This window comes from Fusarium flagelliforme, assembly GCF_020744385.1.
Source record: "Fusarium flagelliforme strain FIESC 12 MPI-CAGE-AA-0113 chromosome Unknown B0J16scaffold_2, whole genome shotgun sequence".
NCBI classification, from domain to species: Eukaryota; Fungi; Ascomycota; class Sordariomycetes; order Hypocreales; family Nectriaceae; genus Fusarium; species Fusarium flagelliforme.
In genome coordinates this window covers 5899094-5919350 of record NW_025763504.1, presented here as the reverse complement: position 1 = coordinate 5919350, position 20257 = coordinate 5899094, and the positions used below count along the sequence as shown (strand labels likewise).

Genomic DNA, 20257 nt, shown 5'->3' with positions numbered 1-20257 from the left:
TGCTCTTACTCTTAGTCCACCTTTGGCCTGAATTCCTAGCAGTGTTCGTTGGTTGGACGTTCTGAGTGGGCTGTCTCTGACCCGCTAAACCGTATCGGGAAAGCTCGGCTGATGGGGGAAGGAAAGCCTGCAGTCTGCGCTTTCCAATCCAACCCGACCCGAGAAATCCTCAAGTGGCCCTTTTCTGCCTTTGCCTCAAACCGACGACTCCAAAAAACCACCCACACGAGACTCGACTTCCCGTGCCAAAACCGCCAATATGAGACCGACTCAGATGCTCCGAAGCGGCGCTGCCGACCCCAAGAACGGACAGTACGTGCATTGCGATCCAGCGAGGGCAATTGATGGTGCTGTTGCGTGCGGCTTTTCCTCTGGTTAATGGCCGGCCCAGCAGCACCCGGGCTATCTCGAAATATCACAATCGATATAGAATGAATTGCTGACGGATTTTTAACAGCTACCTGGGTAACTGGGGCCACTTCGGTAAGTGATTGCTCTCACGATGTGCGAACGAATTAGAATTGGATCGATGGACGCGACGGACCAACGGATTGATGACGACGAATGGGATGATTACAATTGAGTCGACACAACTTTGGAAGTTGAAGCATGCACGCAATCGGACTTCGACATGGACTTCGACATTCACTGACGGAATAATGATTGGGCATATCGACATCAAGGAAGAAGCAGGAGGCTAACTTTATATCAGGTGGTGAGAAGCAGCGAGGTATCATCACCTACGGTCTGTCCGCCAACCGACAGAACCCTTGGGCTGGGTCCGTCAACGCTGCCATCTTCAACACTTTCCGCCGCACCAAGAACCAGATCTTCTTCTGGCTCCCTCCCATGGTTGCCGGTTACTGGATGATGAGCTGGGCCGTCGAGCGGTATGTCTCTATGCAACGATCACCTCAAGATTCGATACTAATTCCTTTTGTAGAAGCGAGTACCTCAACTCCAAGGCTGGTCGTGCCGAGTTCGGTGACGAAGAGGAGTAAATCAGTTAGATTCTGGCAGCAAAACCACGGCGGATGTTTTGGAGTAGGTCCTCTGGACTCATTGTACATCATCAATACCTAGATCAGGAGGTGCAATAGACAGTTGTCACAATATTTCTTTATAACATTTACATATACGTCCCAATTGAATGTAATCAAGCCGCCTTGATGAAGTGAATCATATCTCTTCATGATCTTAGAATATCTGTATCCACTGGTAATAGTCATTGCTGGGCATTTGATTGGACGGACTATCCGATCGGTCACGTGAGGCTGGAAAGCGGTACGGAACCGGCGGCATGTAATGCCGAGTCCCAGCGCGACAGCTCTTCCGAAAAAAAAAAGTTTAGAAATTTTCGAGGCCAGTGGAGTGTAAAGAAAACACGGAAACTTTGCGATCAAACACCGTCCCGCATAATCATCAATTAGCACACAAAACTTTGCGTGCTACACAAGCGGACCTATACAATACAAAAGTAATAACTTCGACGAAGCTTTCTCGACACAACCGCAGCAATGGCCGCCGAGAAGCCCGATAAGAAGGAGAAGAAGGACAAGAAGAGAAGCGACGAGTCCGGCGTTGCCAAGTCCAAGAAGGAGAAGAAGGATAAGAAGGACAAGAAGGAGAAGCTTGCCGCCGCCCTCGAGGAGAAGATCGGCCAAGATGCTCCTGTCGCTGCCGCCGTCGCTGCTGCTGTTGAGGACGACTCTGATGCCGAGGAGGACAAGGCCTCTGAGCTGCCTCTCGAGCGCACCGTCGTTCCCTTCGCCATCCCCGTCGCTGACGACAAGGGCATGAAGAAGGTCTACAAGACCATCCGTAAGGGTATGCGACTACCGTAAGACATCGCTCACTAGGAACAGATTGCTAACATTCGCATCACAGCTGCCAAGAACAACACCCTCAAGCGCGGTGTCAAGGAGGTCGTCAAGACCCTCCGAAAGTCTCCCCCTTCCGCTCCCAACAACACCTCTTTCCCCGGTGTTGTCATCATCGCCGGCGACATCTCCCCTATGGACGTCATCTCTCACCTCCCCGTTCTCTGCGAGGACCACAACGTTCCCTTCATCTTCGTCACATCGCGCGCTGAGCTCGGCGCTGCCGCCAAGACCAAGCGACCTACATCCGTCGTCATGATCATGGAGAAGGCTGAGGGCAAGAAGGCCAAGGGCAAGTCCGATGAGAAGGACGGTGAGGACGATGGTGAGGCCTTCGGCGAGAGCTACGCGTCGCTCGTCAAGTACGTGCAGAAGGAGTACGGCAAGCAGGCTTTCTGGGTTAAGGGCGGTACCAAGTACTAGGGGAAAGACTGCTGGAAACCGGAGGGTGCTGTATTAGCAACATTTGCCCCTAGCATGAAGGGCAAGAAGAGGAGGTTGTGTTAGAACAAGTCTGGGTGTATTTATACCAGAAGATCTAGCCGAGAACAACGGCAAGATGAGGGCTTTGGCGGCGTTCAGGTTTAGCTATTGCATTAAAAATGGGATATGATTACAACAAGTCCTTGAAATGTCCAGCAGACCTTGAGCTTGAAATTCGGTGATGACGACTGCGCGATGCTCTCCCGGATTGATAGGTAGTCAAGCTACGGCACGCGACCAGACAGGAACCTTCGCCCGACCGTTGACTTGCAATAATATTTAGCTTACTCGATTATTCAGATATCAGAAATCTTTACTTCCCCGTACGATTCGTCCATTACTCTGTTCAAGCTTTGCTACTCTTTACCGCGGTCTTCGGCTATCATCTGGCATGTCTGAGCGATCCACAAGAGCTTAGGTCCGATCAACACACCAGCGATCTCGGAACTTCCCGCTTACAATCGTCACTTTCAAGGCTACAACAATTCATCAATCACATCATATTGTGGACTTGCAGTTTGTTCATTTGTGTGGTATTACTTTGCCTTATTGGCTTTCTTATAGGTACATGTCCGTGCCTATTACTATCTCACACGGGCCCGAAGCCTTCGTATAACAAATTCATGAAAACCCATCCCGAATCATGGGGAGATTAAAAACATTCGTCATGAGAGAGAAGAAATCCCTTACTCAAAAGGGTTGGTTCGGGTTCCCCACCAAGTGAGGACGACGGAGAGACCGAGGGTCTCAATGAGCTTGGTAGCCAGGCTGACGCCGACGGTGTCGAGAGGTCGCTTCTCAACGAAGATCTGAGAGATGTACTGGTGAATGTTAGAAGATGCTTTATGGTATTGAGTGATAGAGGAAAACATACACCGGGAGCGGAGGTAGCGAAGAAGATCAGCGTTCCGAGGTAAGCAGCGCCCTTGTAGCTCAGAGTGCCAGTGGCGTTGATGAGAGCACCGACACCGTAGGCCTGGAGGGCAGAGCCGGTAAGAGAAGAACCCCAAGCGAGGGCAGCACCAGAAGCCTCCTTGGAGCGGATGAACTCCTCCTTGGTGTTCGCGGCCTTAGCGCGCTGGTAGGTCTGGCCGAAGATGGGGGCGAGGACGGCGAGCTCAATACCGTGGTTGAAGGCGGTACCCAGAGCGATAGCTGAGGGCTTGACGGGGGGAAGGTAGTGCAGAGACATTTTGATTGTTTTGGTTGTAAGGTGAAAGGTTGTTTGGTGATGAGTTGATTTGGAGGAGAGATGAATTAGTAGCTTCGATTGGAGAGAGAGAAAGTCAACTCGCAACTGGCATTGGATCCTTCCCAGTATTTGTACTTTGCAGTCTGTCACGGATCTCGATCTAAGCACCCATTTTTCCCTTTCGCATCATAGTTAGGTGGCTTGCCTAGGCCTGAGCCTGGGCCTGTCTCTCCCTCTACCTGCTGTATTTTCCCCTTCCACTTCCAGTTGCAGTGTCGTCACCAGATGTGATGATGTCACCATTCGGTTGGTGAGACGAGACACACGTTCACAGCTACTGCACCCGACAGCTTTTCCAGCTCCAGCCTCCCTCCACCCAATAGAAATATTCCTCATTGCGGGGATAGAACAGCTTTACCCTCCACTGCCAACTTTGTGATTGTACGGTACCTGATCTGACGTTGACGACCTGATGATTTACTGGATAGACAAGCTTATACTTACAAGGAGCTTTAGGAGCTTGATCTCCTGCTCTGGCGGGGCAAAAGATGGGGTAGCTTGTCCCAGCAAACAAGGATGTCTTTTTGAATTCAATTCAGTGACAAGTAAAAGCCAAGCAAGCAACTCTTAGCGGGGAAAAAGCTGCTGCAACTGCACTGCACATCAAACACCATACCAAGTCTAGAAATTAATTTCTCAAACTGCGTGACGGCGGTTGCGCGGGTGATGATGGTGTCACAGCGTCATCTGCATCTATTCCATTCCCTCGGCTCTCCTTCTTTTTGTTTCTCTTTCTTTGTTTCTGAACCCTGGTAACAATTGAATTGAACCAAGGTCAATTCCTAAACTATTTTCCTAGCTCACTCTTCTTACGTAGAGCTGATGATTGCAAGATCCGCGGAACCGAAGCCGGCCAAAAGCTTGTTTTACTTCCCGGTTAACTCAACCAACAATCCCATACACCTCTAAAATGCCAAAGCCGGTCCTTGCCCTTCCGCGAACAGCCGGGCTCAAGCTCGGTCCTGGGCTAGCCCAGTTGGACGGCATCTGCATCTGCACTTCTTTGTCTCAGACTTCTACCACATGCTATTGACACCAGACCCTGTCCCTGGAGGAGATCCTAAAGATGTAATTCGAGCATCCGAAATTTGGGATGCCACGACGGATTCGACGTGTGATTGTGGATGGACCCTGATTGATTGTTTCGAATACTTGTGCATGTGTAAGAAAGTCAATACTGAAGCTTGCATCACCAGACACACATGAGAGCTTCACAGCAGAGCCGTGACCGAGCTAAATAACAGTACTTCCAATGATACATTACTGGATAATAAAAAATTTCAAAGTCTACAACATAGACTACCATTCGAGTGAAGATTCAAGATGGGTTGTTGAATGGGGCAAGGAACGTGTTATCATGACCCTTACCCTGGACAAGTTGTCCTGCTAGTATTCCAATATCATCATAACTATATCTCAACTATACCAAGCAACCAGTCTCAGAATGATGCCATAAGAAGTGGAAACCGTTCATTATTGACTCCATATTAAATATCATAAGCTATGCCATATGCTGCCCGTCTTCACCACCCCGCAGGGCCAGCAGCGCCCTAACATCATGTACATACTGCAGTCCTTCCAACAATGGCACCAGATGCATCAAGTCCGTATCCGTCGGGTCATTGATCCATCCCTGAATAGGAATTGCATTGTCTGAAACCGTCTTGTCAATGCCTGTTCACTCGCAAACAAAGTCGACTGATGTAGCTCTTACCTTGATGAAACAGATAACTCAACGGACTGTTGTCCAAAATCATCACCTTGCTCAGGTCGGATTCGACCGAGGCCAGATCCTTGATGAATGCGCCTTGTCGGAATGTGCAGTGTTGTCGATAGTATCGCGCTGAGAAAAACTTCCTTTCCGTTTCCAGCCAGTCAATCACTGGGTCCGCATATTCTTGCACCGAAGCTGTGAACACAACCAGATTGTACCACTTGCAAACTCGTCTCAAGAACTCGTCGCAGTATGGTCGCTTGTTAACCCAGTATAAGATCGGATGCTGCGGCCCAATCGATGTCTGTCCTCCAACCCCCACGTATGTCGTGTTTAGGCGCACCTCAACCATGTGTCCGGTGCTCATCCTGCCACCCTTGGACATGCTGTGTATCAGAGTTTCGTCTAGATCCAGAATCAAAGTCTTCTGCGGGTGCGAGGGCGGTTCGAGGTTGATATAAGATGGTTGTCTGCGCGGGATCAGAGGTCGAGGCGGTGCCGGGGTCTTCGGGTACTTGGTAAGTGCTGCGATGGGAGACGTAGGAGATTTGAGATGTGCCGAAAGGTCGCCGCTGCCTAGATCGCTAGCCTTTGTTCGCGCGACTGCCGATTGAGTTTTCCTATGCTTCCGTTGCCTCAAATCTTCGTCGCTATTAAGCTTGATCCTGATTGACCTTCGAGCAGGACCTGTTTCCTCTGCCGGCTGTAGTGATTTGGACCGAGCGTGCCGACCAAGACTGCCAGAGTGCGGTCCTTCCGATTCTGATTCCGATGAGAGACCCGATGACGTCGAAGAAGATGATATGTGCCGAGATTTTGGCGATAGCCTCCTATATCCTGTAGTTCTACCGTATTCCTTTTCAGAGTTATGACTGGATTCCTCCATGGCCTTATGCCCACCTCCCAGTCCGAACAATTTACCGAGCTGCGTGAAAGGTGCGAAGTTGCCATACTCGTCGTAGAAACAAGCGATGAGATACACACCCGGCGAAGCCAGAGTCGCAAGAACCCATCGAAGAGAGCCAATGATGCTGGAAGCAATTCGTCGAGGAATAGAGTGCCACCATGAGCTCCTCGTCTGAGTCTCGCCTGTGTCACCAAGCAACGGGGTTTCCTCGCTAGGCTTCTCGGTCTCGAATCGCGATTCGTCAAAAGTATCCTGGGGGAAGGATTCGGTCTCGTTCTCGATGGAAGGTCTAAGGTCGCCGTGCTGATGATCGTCTTCGGAAGCCAATCCAACAATGGATCCTATACTGTTGGATCGTGATTGACTCGGGCTCGGGGGCGGCGACACACGGGCCGTCAGGATGTTAAGGGAGTTCATCGCCACGAGCTATAGCATTCCATGAGGTAACGTGCTGTTGTATGGGCAAACAGTCAAGAAACAAGAAGTCTTGCAGAGTCGAAGAGCTTTAGACAAATTTGCAGACTTAGGTAACGCCTTTAGGAAGAGTGTGCCAATACTTTAGGGTCGGTCGGAATTGAAGGACGGAAAGACGGTAGGTAATCCGAGGAACCGATCGTCGCTACCGGTGGTCGGGTCGAATGCGCGGAAGAAAGAGAGGTCGTAGTGATTGATATTCGACGACAAAGAAGTGATCCGACAGAGAACGCTGAAACGAAGGGATTCAATGTCAAGAATTCATCAGGTGCGGCCAAGCGAAAAAGGCGAAGGTCCAGGGGCGCAGTACAATCGCGATCGTGGAAATGCCAGGGAAATGTACAAATTGGCTTGCGATCCGAGGGAGGAAGGGGAAAAGGGAAGTCTTTGAATACAATCTTAACTCAATCCAAAAGTACAGATGTCTTAAGTGGTCAGAATGGTCTAGTCTCTCTGTGTCGCACCACTAAGACAAAGCAGGCTGTATGGACAAGAATCAATGATATGTAGGTACAGTACTGTACAGTAAACCAAGGCAAGTAGACAAAAGTGTCCTGTCTTTTTCGTGGCGTTGAGAGGGGAGCTGGGGGGGAACTTTGTTGGCCTGGGTCGACTAGTAACAGGCCGGGGTTCTTCTAACTAAAAAGCCCCCGTCAGAAATAAGCAGCGCAGCCCTGTTAGAAGCGCTAGCCAGTAAACAAGTACCGTCTTTGGCGGAAATAAGTCGTCGATACGAAGTGATGGCTATCGACGGTCGTTAATGATGGAGAGGGTCGATATGAGGAAGAGAAGCTTCCGAATCGGGCATGCGCGAAATACAAGAACGAGCGTGTGAGAGATCGAAAGCTGACAACTATCAAAAGAAGAAGCACATTAGAGGGGAGTGAGTTCAGTTGGTGGGTGGCTCGATTGACGGATGATGGTTGAGGGATCGTTCACGTGTTGGGGAGTTTAGTTAGACTAGATGCCGAGATGCTGGGGATTTTGGCAGGCGCTGAAGCATAGTGGGTCGCCTTATTTTCTGGCTGCTACAGCGCTCGTAGGCCCCTGTCGTGAAATCCGACTCTAGCGCTACAGGGGGGTTGGGATGCCGCGGCTCACTGAATTCTTACATATGCTCTAATCATTGACAGGAATTTATCATAAATGACCCATCGAGTGGAAGGCCTTAACAAAACCTGCTTGTCTCATGATGGCAGGATTAAAACCATCCGGTTGCCAAGTCTGTTTCGGAACATTATCTGATATCCCTCGTAAGGAAGCCCTTCTAGATTTCTTCCAGACCTTCTCTCATGTATCTATGGCAGTCTTCAGGGGATCGATAGATCTTCCAGACGACCCAGACAATAAACAGTGTCGCTGTCAGAGTTGATTGGGCCATCGACTAGGAGAAGGCTGCATTGACCTCCTTCTTATCATGACCCCGGATTGCTATAGACCGCAATTGAGGCATTCTTTGTGCAACTCTAAATTTTTGACCAGCCAAGGGCATATCCTCATGATCTTGACGCGGTGTAGTTATTGCCGTAAAGATGGAATTCTCTATGATTCGTGTGTAGTTTACTGAGTATACACCGAATAATATAGGAACATGCTTGGTGTTGGCTTTCAAGCACCGACGGCCTTACCGAAATGACATAGAAAGTCGAACTCGGTTAAGAAATTATTTACTCCATAGCAGTTGCGGTAAGTGAGTCACTTGAGCTTAATGTCCGAGCATATTTGTTCAGTATAATCTTCAACAAACATTGTCTTGTCTTCGCTCTTGTAGCATCATGAGGAGAGACAGGCAATGGGAGGACGGCGTCTGTCAAGAGATAGTCATTATCACCGCAAATGTTGGATATTTTCCTGCGAATAACGAGAATGATTTCTGAGGAGACAAATAGTCCATCTCAAATCTATCTTAAGATGTTGAAGCTGTAATGGCCCTTATAAACCTTTCTATCTGTACCATGTATGGTAGCATAGCTCCGTATGTGCAGGGTTATGAGCAAGGATAATTCAAACTGGACCGCTTGTGGATCTCGGGTTTCCTTGTTCGTTTTCGTATTTGACACATGTGAATCGGCCGAGTCGTTCGATCTTACAGTATGTTCTGCTTGGTTGCTGACTTGCATGTGAACTGTATCATGAGATCGCCAATCTAGGGCTTTTGAGATGTTTTGCGAATGGAGCATATAGGTAGGCGAGAATATATGCAGTATCATGGATTATCACGCCAGGACATTAATTTCTCATCAATGTTACTCAGAGGTGCTGCAAATAGATCTTTGAGGAGAAAACAAGTCTCAAAGTACCTGAATAGGCTCTTCGAGTCGCATGCGTGTACTGTATCAAGTGTGTATGGCTGGTTCTTGGCCTACCCAACTTCAGTCATTTTCGGAATAATCGAATCTTGAAAGACTAGAAGATTACTCCTTTAAGTATTGCCAGCACATCAATTAGCATACCTATACCTATCTAGACAATGACAACTCATCGGCCATGGCGGTGAGTTCATCTCCTGAGTCTACTACAATTCATAAGAAACGCATAACCCAGCATATTTCAAGCACATGAGTGAGCGAGATATTCTGAGTAATTGCTCTAACTCGACTCGTCCTGGTTCTTGATAAAGCTCACTATCTTCCAGCCCCTGTCCCCTTGTCGTCATGGCTTTCCCTGGGTTCGGGTCAGAGACCCACCGAGGGACGAGGCTGAACAGCCCCCACCTTCCAAGAGCCGACCGTCAGCCTTGCGCAAAAAAAGGTTCCGGTGGGAGGAATTGGTTGACTCACATTCACAAACCAACCCGATCCAAACGAAGCAGTACAATCGTTTAACTGTTTCACAACACCCGCGTCTAGCCTCAGCAAAGCAAGCTTACGGCATCGTCTTATTCATTTCTTACAAAGAATATTCCAACTTATTCAAAGCAAAACGACTTCTGCTACCCGCGAATATTTGTGCCGAGACTCGAATCACCCCTCCATTTGCACCCCGCGACCGCAGTCACCCTACACGGGATATACCCCAGCCTGCGCTAGCTACGGCTACGGCCACATCCACGACCGCGACCCCTTCACAAATACCCAGATATGGCTCCTGTCTCTACGGGCTACGCGCCCGATCTTGAGAAATACCTCCGGTCTCTCAAGGGTCAAGCATTGGAAGCCTCTGTTGAGAGCCTCGTCTCGTGAGCCACACCAACCAAAAGACCCCTTTGCCAAAGAGTGCTCGTTACTAAACGTTTTCATGTCCTCAGCCTCCTAAAGCGACGCCAGATCAAGGGCTCCGAGCCTTGCGCCGTTGCTACCGCACATATCCTACTTCAGGTCGTCGCCCGATCAAAATGGTTCAATGTTGATACCTTGATTGATAATGTCTCTCGTATCGGTCGTCGACTGGTGGAGGCCCAGCCCAAGGAGCTCGTGATTGCCAATATCGTGCGCCGAGTTCTAGGTCTTATTCGTGACGAAGCCGCTGAGGATAGAAATGAGGGTGCTAGTGAAACCCCCAGTGAGGCCCAGGTGACACCGACCGATGCCGTGCCAAACCCAGATGCCCTTTCCCACCAGTGGCCGCCTTCGACATATGGCAAGCAAGACTCTGCCGGCGACTATATCACCAACAGCGCCAAACCTCCTCCTGCTCGACCTGGCCCATTGTCCTCCTACAGCTCTGTCAACGTTCCCAAGACTCTTTTCCACCTCCTTTCAGTATCTTCCCCCAACGATTTCGCGACCAGCAGCCAAGGGTCTCCTGTCGGACTCTCAGGGTCATCCACTCCCGCATGGAAGGCTCCTTCCGCTCAGGTTCACGCTTTAAGATCTGAAGTCATTGATGGTATTGAGGAGATCAAGGACGAGATTAGCCAAGTGGATGACCAGATTGCGTCCCTGGCCGAGGTCCAGATTCACCCTGGCGATTACGTGCTTGTCCACCAACCTTCACCCACAGTCGAACGATTTATCCTGCGCGCGGCCATGAAGCGTAGATTTACAGTTCTCATCGCTACCGAACCCCCCAAGAAGCAGACTACCGAAGTTCAGCACGCTGGCTTCCGAAAGAAGCTCGCATCTGCTGGTATCACAGTGATCAGCATTATGAACGGAGGGTTGATGGCCTACATGTCTCGTGTGGACAAGGTCATCCTCGGCGCCAGGTCTATTGTGGCTAACGGTGGTGTTGTCACCGATGCCGGCGCTGCAGCAGTCGCACGGGCTGCCAAGGAACAAGGAAATGCAGTCATTGTTCTCGGCGGCGTGTACAAGCTCAGCCCAGAGAACCCCTTCAACGAGGAGTCGTTGATCGAGTGGGGAGACTCTGCCAGCTTTGTTAACTTTGCGGATGGACACATGGTGAACAGTGTCGAAGTGCGAACTGCCATCACAGAGCTCGTGCCCCCAGAGTTGATCGACACATACATCACCAACTTGTAAGTTACCATCTAAGCATTATCAGAGGCGATTTACTAACATCAAATAGGGGAACACACTCAAGAGATCATCTCTCAAGTCTCATTGCAGACCACTATAAGCAGGAAGATGTCGACTTTCACCTGTGGAGCGGATGATTGTGGGATATCATTCCAGACTAAGAAACAAAAAGAAATCTGCAAAAAAGTTGATTGCCCTTCATATTTTCCCTGGCGTTGGAGAGATGGAGTTCTACTATCCATCATGATTTATACACGTGTGAAACGACATGGAGTGAAAGGTCCCATAGAATTGCTTGATATCTTTATATCATCAGCGTCCAAGCCCATTGGCTTGTTTCAAAGAGCCTCGTCACAGCGCATATTGTGATTACAACGTAGAGACACGCGGTGTCATAAACATGACGACGAGGCTTTAAGCATAATTTAGAGTGATTTTCTAGGGATCTTGTCAGTAACAGATTCCATTTGCAGTACAGACGTTAGGTCTCATACTTCTCTTCCCGTTATTGACAGGAACCCAATAAATCATGTAAATTATTTATTCAGTATTCATGTCCCGAGACAGACTCAATTGATGATATTATACCTGATCATGTAGACGAAAAGCATATCACAGTCTTTATCTTATTTGCTTTGAGATTATGTCTGAGTCGGTAAAACGGCATCTCTCAGGTAAGGCATTCTAGGCTACCTCCCTCTGCCGCGTAAGCACAACCTCGACTATTGGACGTTGGGTTTCTGGGGAGTCATAGGGCTGCGAAAGCGAGTTGCGTAACCCCAGCCATAGCTGAGGTGCAAATAATGATCAGACAACTGCATTAGCTTGTAAGAAATGACAGGACTAGCTGAGTATTGTTAGCTGTTCTCGGTAGAATTATGTCCCGTTTATTTTGTCTTCTGTTCGTTGTCTTCCCCATAAGGATGCTGCATAGAGAGTTAGCCCAATTGGTTATGATAGACGGATTAGTTCATATGAGCTGTTGGTTGGATGTTAGATAAATGGCAGGCATCCTTCCTTTTACTTTGCATCTACAATTCAAATTCACTCAAGCGGCCTTCGCTCTCTTACAAGCTTGTTCACTCCCTCATCATTCATAGTTATATGAAGCCCCTCCATCCAAGATAACTCAACTGATCAACACACGCCACCCTCTACACATCTTGACAGGCCCATCACCATGAGCTCTGACAACCAAATGCCGACAATGCGAGGAGGTACGCCTCCGCCGCCATACTCAGAGTCAGATATTTACTCTGCAACTCCTCGATCTCCACGTTCTGCCCCCTCCGCTACCGGCTCCGGGTCTGGCTCCGGTCACGGCCCCACAGCTCCGAGGGACCATGTCGCAACCCCAATGTCACCTACTTCAACCACTGGATCAGTCATTTTCACCCCTACAACATCACCTATGGCATCAGAAGCGGGTGTCACAACGCCAGTTGGTCATCAGAACGCTCGCCTACTCAGTGCAACACGCTACTTGGAGTCCCGACCTGCTCCAGCGTCAACGTCTATATGGGTGCCATCGTCATATACCATTTCTTTAACACCAAATTCCGTCCCCGATGATATCCCTTATCCTGAACATTGGGCTGCCTACGATATCACACCTCAGGACTGGGCGACTTTCATCAACTTCCTTCTGCCAGACCATGATTCAGTGGCGAATGAAGCAATTCTCGGCGGAAAGACAAAGAGCGAAGATGGCTCTGATGTCAAATCTACCATTGCAGATGGCAGCGTCAAATCGGAAGGACAAGTAAATGATCCTGATGAATGGCCCCGAAAACGTGCAGAAGCCGAGGCTCTGGTAATCCAGTGGAACACTGCCTTCTTCTCGCCCAGGAAGGTCACTGTAACACTTCAGCCTGAGCTGCCGAGACAAATGCCTGGAGGATGGGAGGCCGCATTCGAAGACCCCCCAGAAGAGATACCACAAGATGGACCGTCCTCACAGCGAGAGGTGCCTCAGCACAGATCTGGAGGTGGCTGGGGAGGTTTCCAGATGGATGAACGTGGCATTCGTTTTGGAGACAGTTTTGTTGCCGATAGCAGCGGACTTCGGATGGGAGGTCTCGTCATGGATAGCCACGGTATTCGTATGGATGGTCAAGACGATGTACCTTATTTTGGTTCAAGCCGTCGGCCCATGCCTTTTGCACCTGGACATCATCCGCGTGCTAGAGGTAGAGGTCACGCAGCAGGTAATTTTGGTCCTACTCGAGGACGAGCAACCCATCATTGCCATAGCGGTCCACACCGTCGCTCCTCCTCGACATTTTCATCATCATCATCTGATTCTTCGATTTCTTCCGCAAGCTCCGAGTCCATTGGCTCACTTCCAGATCAAGACGACATCAGAGAAGAGCAACTGCCCTTCTACATCGCCCGTCTTGAGCAATGGACTGCCAATCCTCACGAGACACGCAGCAAAGCGGATATCAAGCAGCTCAAGGCTGAATTGAAAGCAGAGAGGAGTAATACAATCCCCCTTGACCCGAGTCTTGACAAAAAGGCACTCAAGAAGCAGACTAAGATGCTCGTACAAGAATGGAAAAGTTTGAAGCGTCAACAGAAGAAGGAACGAAAGCAGAGAAAGAAGGCGGAGAAGAAGGAGAAGAAACAGAGAAAGAAAGAAATGAAGGCGGCTCGCAGAGATCATCGGAGAGATCATAGGAATGAGCGGAGAGAGCAGAGAGGTCGAGGGCATTCGAATCATCATCCATTCGTTCCTGAAATGCCTGCATTTCAAAATCAGGGGATTCCCCTACGACCATTTGAGGTGCGTGTTCCCCCTGTCAACGTGCCTCCTATCAATGTTCCTCCTGTCATTGTTCCTGAGGTCAGAGTAAATGTTCCTGGAGTCAGAGTACCACCGCCGGCTTGTGGCGGTTATTGGCCGCGCAGATAGTTAAGCAGATATTCCCATAGTATGAGTAGGGATCTAGCCATACAATGGCAGTGTACTTGTAATAGATTCAAAAATTCATGAACCATTTGCATCTGATCATAATGTGTTTCACCCGGAATGCACACCCTTTTATCTATACGTCTATTCGAACAAATTCTCTCCTGCTTTTCATTCATCCCCCTTTTACTTCTTTAGTGCTTCGACTCATCCTTTTCCACTAGTGATGAAACTCCCTTTGCTCTCCCCACGGCGACTTTGATCTTCTTGCCTTCCTTATCCTTGCCAGCTTCAGGGTCGCGGCCAACCTCACCCACAGCATCACCCTCATCGGCAGCTTCCTCTCCCTCCTCTGCAAGAGACTCGTCGACTTGCTTCTTGATATCACCAAGGTCTAGACGCATGCAGAAAGCATCCTCTCCGTCGGCGTAGTATTTGGACTCGGTCTTCTCGTTGGTGAAACCGAGTGTGTTCTCGTACAGATGGCGGGCAGCGGCGTTGGAAACACGGACGTGCAGGGAGACGTACTTGGCTTGGAATGTCTCGACCATAGCAAGTTCTGCGCATGTTAGTTACTTAACATTGAGCGAGGAGAAGGTGGTTACGTACGGCTCTGGCGCATCAGCTTCTCAGCAATACCGAGTCTTCGGTGTGTGCGCATAACGCTCAGACTGGTGATGTGGCCATGGGGAATACCGTCTGAAGGCTCCTCCTCCATCTTTGCAAGGACATATCCGACGATCTTGGGGTACTCATAAGGGTCCTTCTTGGTCCTTGAGACATCGACGGCAACGTAGCTCAGCTGGGGCCACGAGAGAGCATGGTAAAGGTAGTACTTGAGGAAGTAGTTTTCGGGCAAGTTCTCGAGGTTTGCGTGCTGAATGAGGGGCAAGTCTGCGTTTGTGAGGATGCGGATATCCATGGTTGCGGTAGGGATGAGGGGTCCTGTCTGGGGTGGTGGTGAATGAGGCTCAAGAGTTGATTGAGGTACAGTGACAGTAAAGATAGAGATAGCTTCAGCCCACTTTGAAGCGGAATCGGCCCCTCAATTCGCGGCGGGTCTTAAAATCTGCGGGCGGTCAATTCCTCAGTGAAGTCACCTTCCGTCTGTCACCCGGAGGTCGGCAATAAAACCCCCCCGCGCCGAAAGAAACAAACTGAACCCCACTAACTCTGATCCTTGTTACAGGCGATGGCAGAGCACCTGGAACGCTAAGCCAGGCACCAATTATGAGCCCCTCCACTGTAGCACCCGATAAATATCCTCTCCTGGAAGCGCACCTGTCAAAGCAAGCAATGACAGCCACGGGACTTGCATAGAGGAGTTGGTGCTTTGTCTCTATTGGCGCGACAATTGCAGTGGACTCTAAATTGTATCAGTTGTTGGACTAATACACAAAAAGAGGACCACGATCAGAAGAAGGGTCCAGATCTAAGACCTAGATGAATATAAATAGAGAAGAGGCTCTCGTGTTTTTAGGTTCTTTATAGACAAGGTGTTCTTCTTACATTTCAGTTTCTGTGTATTCGTTCTTTTGTCGTGATACCCAGCTCGTCTTGTCCTACTCAACTACAACCAACTTACAACTATCATGGCTCTTCCTCTTACTGGCAAGCTTGCCATTGTCACTGGTGCCTCTCGAGGTATGTTCCCTACCTTCTCCAAGTCCAATTGAATTATACTGACCTCAAAAGGTATTGGTCTGGCCATTACCAAGGCCCTCGCTGCCCGCGGCGCAAACCTCATCCTCGCCTACACATCCGCCAACTCTGCCGCCTCAACAGCCGACATCGCTTCTGAGTTGGCTTCCAAACACTCTATCAAGGCTGTCCCCATCCAGGCCGATCTCGGTACCGTCGAGGGTCCTGCCTCTCTTATTGCCCAAGCTGCCGATGCTTTCAACCCTCTACGCATCGATATCCTTGTCAACAATGCTGGTGTCGCTCTCAACGACAAGGTTCCCGACATCAAGCCCGATCACTTTACAACCAGCTACAATGTCAATGTTCTGGGTCCTCTGCTTCTCGTCCAGGCCGCAATCCCCTACCTTCCCACAGACCGTTCTGGCCGTATCATCAACCTCAGCAGTGTCAGCGCCAGCTTGGGTTTCGTAGGCCAGAGTGTCTACGGTGGTACAAAGGCTGCTCTTGAGGCCATGACACGAACTTGGGCTCGTGAACTCAGCGAAAGAGCTACTGTTAACGCCATCAACCCTGGCCCAGTCCGCTCAGAGATGTACTCGCGCAACTCAGATGAGTTCAAGCGTCTCATCAAGCCATTCATTCAGAATGCGCCTCTCATGGCTGCTCGTCCCGGTGTTGACGACCCTGAGATTGTTGAGGAGGCCAAGACTGCTGGTGGTCGTGCTGGTGAAGCTGATGAGATTGCTGGTATTGTTGCCATGCTTGCCAGCCCTGAAAGTGCTTGGGCTACAGGTCAGGTCATCTGTGCCAACGGAGGAATGATTTTCGGTATGCAATAGAAGAGTTTCTTAATTAAGAAATAAAATATAAATTTGTACATAGATATTAGAAGTATTTTCCAGACAAATGGTACCTGAATATGCATGTGTTCTTGTTAGTTGATAGTGTTGAAAAGATGTAAGTGTAAGTACTAAAGTTAAAAAGATCTACTATAAATTCGTCTCAACATTAGATTTGCAAAAACAGATCTTTCTCAAGAATGTCTTCAGATCCATCTCATTCTTGTATAAAGCATTGTATTCCATAATAATATCACTTTGAGATACGCTGCTGCAGTAAAGGTCGTTCCACGGTTTACAACCTATAGGTCGATACCTATGCCCCGCCTTATTGGTAGGCGGTGACGCAAATTCTGCCAAACTCACTCAATTCAAGTCAACTCACTTACAAATCCGTAGTGAGTCAGGACTCTCACTCGACCAAAAGAAACAAAACTTCACCATGGAAACGAGACAAGCAGACTCTTCTGATCCTTTCGAGGACGTCCTCAACCTCGAAGAGCGCTTCTACTCAGAAGGCTACCAACTGGGCATCAAAGACGGCATCCAGGCGGGGAAAACCGAGGGTCGATCTTTTGGCATGCAGAAGGGCTTTGAGAAGTTCCTTGAAAGTGGCCGTCTTGCCAGCAAAGCTATCGTTTGGGCAAACCGAATGCCACCCAAAGACACAACTTCTTCTTCGGAGCCTTGCACGTTGCCATCATTACCGAAAAACGCAAGACTTGAGAAGAACATCAACATTCTGTACGCCCTTGTGGAGCCGGAGACACTTTCAACGGAGAACACGGATGAGGCGGTTCAGGACTTCGATGATCGAGTCAAGAGGGCACAAGGAAAGGCCAAAATTGTTGAGAGAATGACGGGTGGCGGAAAAGACACAGCGGGACCGTCAAGCCCGTAAAGCACCATAAATGAAATCGGAGTTCCGGCAGGCGTATGAGAGTTGGGGCAAAACAAATTCGGTACTCAGGGACTTGTATATGAAAAAAGAGAAAGTCATCTGCATTGTCAATGGAAATTCTATACCCTCACTACCTCATGATTTGTATCCACAACGTCTTCCTTCGCTTCTAATTTATTTGAATGATCTGCAAGGGTATCTTTGAACAGTTAGCATTTGTCCACACATATTTCATCCACAGAATGACATACCCTTCACCATAAGGTGACTCCTCGAGCTCGTACTTGTGCACATCCCACTTTCCGGTGTTCAAAGTCTGGCCACTGGGCAGAGGGGGCATGCCGTTGACAAACAGATCCTTGGTCGCGTCGCTGGTCTTCTCAAGAGCCTTTGCCAAACCAGTCTCGGACTCCTGCTTGACAGCAACGAGCTGCTTCTCGCCAGCCTCTCCAATAAGATCGACCTTGGGGGCCTCAGCACTGCCGACGGTAAGGAGCTGGGCGAACTGGGCCTGATCGACAACACTGAGCTGAGGGTAGTTGCGGCGGTTGTCGCGCTTCCAGTAAGGGTTGTCGGCGATGTCGCCAGCGGGCAGCGTAACGGGGTCGTCGTACTGGAGAGGGTCGTTGGAGCCGGGGGGAGGGTTACGGAAGTGAGGGTTCAGAGGAACACCGTTGGATCGCTCGGGGTCGATGGCCAAGAAGCGGCGGAGAGTCTCCCAGATACCTGTCGACTGGAGGGTTTGCTTCTGTACGAGTGGATGCTCTGTTAGCAGCTGCATATGTCATGTACGGGCTTCATGATGTGCGAGTGAATTCGGAGGTAGGGGCGGTTGTCGAGAGGCGATCGGGAGGCATTGAGTTCGCAAAGTTATTCGTAGTTCGTACCTTGGCGATGCTGACCACATTGCTGGCAGCTTTGGCCACTTGAGACGACATGATGGCGGCTGGTAGGCTGATGAAGGCTGTCGATGAGGTTCGGGTGATGGAATCGTTTCCAACTTGAAATGCCGTCGTGATCATTGGTTGACCGATCAATTTATCCGAGGCTCCACCGAGCCGACCTGCTTACCCTGCAGTGCTTATGTCAATATCGGTGGAATATGTCCCAGTACAGATTTACGCAATTGAATAATTTAATTCCTTTCACGTTTTCATCCTTTATCTCCGTGGGCCTGGTTATGAGGTTGAGTTCCCGGTCCTTCCATGACGTGTACTCGTTGCAATCGGTACCATGGCTGGATCACAATGCGAAACCACGTAGACACCAGTGATCAGAAAGTATACAGGATGTGCAGAGTGAAGACTTCTTCTTCATAATGAAGTTGACATATCAGCTCTAGAAAAATGAGTTGTGCGAAATGATTAGAGAAGCTTGACCCTTAGCTTAGGCAGTGGAGGACCGCCCAGCTCATTCAACTTTTGAGGCACGAGAGGGAAATTTGCTGTCTGAACAATATGCTCGCTCTTATCATTATTCGGTCTATGAACCTTGATACCTGCAATACCCTAGATAACTCGTACCCATAACCCAAATCCTTATTGTTCCCAAACAATGCAAAACCTGCGCGCTTGCCAATATGTATCGGTATCAAGACCTTAAAGTTTGGATTTGCTAGACAACTCGTCGACAAGGACCTGAACACGGTCAAGAGTTCCCTGTGGGCTTCCCGCCTCAGCAACGAGAACCTTACCCTCCTTGCTAATAACAAAGACACCTCGGGTTGTTCCCTTGGGAGCCTTCTTGAGACCAATGGCGCCAATGAGAGTCTGCTTGGAGTCACACAGCAGCGGGTAAGGGAGCTTCTGCTTCTCCTTGAAAGTTGTGTTGGCCTTGGGAGAGTCGGCGCTGAGACCGTAAATAGCCAGACCGTCCTTGGTGAGGGGCTCATATGCGTCGCGGAAGAAGCAGACTTGCTTTGTGCCTGTGGAAGAGTCAGATTGATATTCAGATGAAAGGCAGGGGAAACTTACAGCCGGGAGTGGAGGCCTTGGGGTAAGTGAAGAGGACGACACCGGACTTGCTCTCATCGACGAGCTTCTTCAGAGTGGTCTTCTCACTATCGTTGGTCTCAATCTCGCCGCCAAAACCATCAAGGTCCACAACATCGCCAACCTCAAGCTTGCCGCCGGTCTTCTTGGCCTCCTTCGCCTTGGGTTCCTCAGCCTTGGGCTCCTCCTCTTCCTTCTTCTCTTCTTTGGCTTCCTCCTTGGCCTCTTCCTTAAGCTCCTCAGCCTTCTCGGGCTTATCCTCCTTCTCCGCGACCTTAGCAGCGGCCTCCTTCACCTTGGCGGCCTTTCCAGTCTTTGCAGTAGCCTTTCTCTTGACAGGAGGAGGAGGAGGGGCAGCAGGCGCCTTGCGCTTACGAAGTTCGACAGGCATGATGATATGTGAAGGGGAAAGAGCGCGAGACTATGCGACTTGCGATAATGCGATGCGATAAAGAACAATGCTGTATCCTGCAAAACACGGAGACGAATTTGCGACGAAAACTACCGTGAGAACGCGTCAAGGAAAAAAGCGGACGGAAAGAGATGAAAACAAAAGATGAAGAAGGTTGGGCGCTTGGGGGGAGCGAAGTGCAAAAGAGGACGGGAAATGGAGAAAGGCTACCTGACCTGGCCTGGCCCTGTCCGTCGCAGTCGCATTTGATCCCCCCAAGTCAAACGGCATGTCTCATATGGGGGGACCAATAGAGGCTGTTCCAGGCCTTGCAAGCTTCCGGGAGCTTGGACCATCTTTGTTCGGCAGCGGAACAAGCACGGGCCAGGCCTTCTTTCGCTTAAACTGATTGGGGAACAGGGGAATCGCGCGAGAGCGGAGCTTGAAGC

At 49.7% G+C, this 20257-nt stretch overlaps 10 protein-coding genes across 10 annotated transcripts; 5 read left to right on the top strand and 5 right to left on the bottom strand.

Moving 5' to 3' along the window:
- The first annotated feature begins 159 nt into the window (after window positions 1-159).
- B0J16DRAFT_335760 (cytochrome b-c1 complex subunit 8) lies at window positions 160-1162 on the top strand. Its single transcript, XM_046127114.1, has 4 exons — window positions 160-312; window positions 458-483; window positions 713-890; window positions 944-1162. The coding sequence occupies exons 1-4, from the start codon at window positions 260-262 to the stop codon at window positions 999-1001; spliced, it is 315 nt and encodes a 104-aa protein (XP_045987574.1). The 5' UTR covers window positions 160-259; the 3' UTR covers window positions 1002-1162.
- Window positions 1163-1366: 204 nt separating this feature from the next.
- Window positions 1367-2688, top strand: B0J16DRAFT_301366 (50S ribosomal protein L30e-like protein). Its single transcript, XM_046124585.1, has 2 exons — window positions 1367-1827; window positions 1888-2688. Exons 1-2 carry the CDS (start codon window positions 1518-1520, stop codon window positions 2301-2303), a joined length of 726 nt encoding a protein of 241 aa, XP_045987573.1. The 5' UTR covers window positions 1367-1517; the 3' UTR covers window positions 2304-2688.
- A 138-nt stretch (window positions 2689-2826) lies between these two features.
- B0J16DRAFT_395582 (uncharacterized protein) lies at window positions 2827-3555 on the bottom strand (the record flags this gene model as incomplete). Its single annotated transcript, XM_046132203.1, has 2 exons — window positions 2827-3184; window positions 3238-3555. 2 exons carry the CDS (start codon window positions 3553-3555, stop codon window positions 3050-3052), a joined length of 453 nt encoding a protein of 150 aa, XP_045987572.1. The 3' UTR covers window positions 2827-3049.
- Window positions 3556-5116: 1561 nt separating this feature from the next.
- On the bottom strand, window positions 5117-6653 carry B0J16DRAFT_317329 (NLI interacting factor-like phosphatase-domain-containing protein; the record flags this gene model as incomplete). The annotated part of the gene is made up of 2 exons (XM_046125361.1): window positions 5117-5268; window positions 5330-6653. 2 exons carry the CDS (start codon window positions 6651-6653, stop codon window positions 5117-5119), a joined length of 1476 nt encoding a protein of 491 aa, XP_045987571.1.
- Window positions 6654-9663: 3010 nt separating this feature from the next.
- B0J16DRAFT_83677 (uncharacterized protein) lies at window positions 9664-11717 on the top strand. Its single transcript, XM_046134548.1, has 3 exons — window positions 9664-9888; window positions 9958-11130; window positions 11181-11717. Exons 1-3 carry the CDS (start codon window positions 9791-9793, stop codon window positions 11266-11268), a joined length of 1359 nt encoding a protein of 452 aa, XP_045987570.1. The 5' UTR covers window positions 9664-9790; the 3' UTR covers window positions 11269-11717.
- Window positions 11718-12035: 318 nt separating this feature from the next.
- On the top strand, window positions 12036-14131 carry B0J16DRAFT_335748 (uncharacterized protein). The gene has a single exon (XM_046127113.1). It carries the CDS (start codon window positions 12312-12314, stop codon window positions 14043-14045), a length of 1734 nt encoding a protein of 577 aa, XP_045987569.1. The 5' UTR covers window positions 12036-12311; the 3' UTR covers window positions 14046-14131.
- B0J16DRAFT_412233 (acyl-CoA N-acyltransferase) lies at window positions 14132-15138 on the bottom strand. The gene is made up of 2 exons (XM_046133281.1): window positions 14652-15138; window positions 14132-14601 (listed from the first exon to the last, which is right to left on the bottom strand). Exons 1-2 carry the CDS (start codon window positions 14962-14964, stop codon window positions 14237-14239), a joined length of 678 nt encoding a protein of 225 aa, XP_045987568.1. The 5' UTR covers window positions 14965-15138; the 3' UTR covers window positions 14132-14236.
- A 141-nt stretch (window positions 15139-15279) lies between these two features.
- B0J16DRAFT_361530 (uncharacterized protein) lies at window positions 15280-17426 on the top strand (the record flags this gene model as incomplete). The annotated part of the gene is made up of 3 exons (XM_046129753.1): window positions 15280-15686; window positions 15738-16514; window positions 16834-17426. The coding sequence occupies exons 1-3, from the start codon at window positions 15635-15637 to the stop codon at window positions 17424-17426; spliced, it is 1422 nt and encodes a 473-aa protein (XP_045987567.1). The 5' UTR covers window positions 15280-15634.
- A 95-nt stretch (window positions 17427-17521) lies between these two features.
- On the bottom strand, window positions 17522-18417 carry B0J16DRAFT_335744 (uncharacterized protein). The gene is made up of 3 exons (XM_046127112.1): window positions 18314-18417; window positions 17678-18174; window positions 17522-17625 (listed from the first exon to the last, which is right to left on the bottom strand). The coding sequence occupies exons 1-3, from the start codon at window positions 18362-18364 to the stop codon at window positions 17601-17603; spliced, it is 573 nt and encodes a 190-aa protein (XP_045987566.1). The 5' UTR covers window positions 18365-18417; the 3' UTR covers window positions 17522-17600.
- Window positions 18418-18664: 247 nt separating this feature from the next.
- Window positions 18665-20197, bottom strand: B0J16DRAFT_412229 (thioredoxin-like protein). The gene is made up of 2 exons (XM_046133280.1): window positions 19400-20197; window positions 18665-19350 (listed from the first exon to the last, which is right to left on the bottom strand). The coding sequence occupies exons 1-2, from the start codon at window positions 19806-19808 to the stop codon at window positions 19025-19027; spliced, it is 735 nt and encodes a 244-aa protein (XP_045987565.1). The 5' UTR covers window positions 19809-20197; the 3' UTR covers window positions 18665-19024.
- Window positions 20198-20257: the final 60 nt, after the last annotated feature.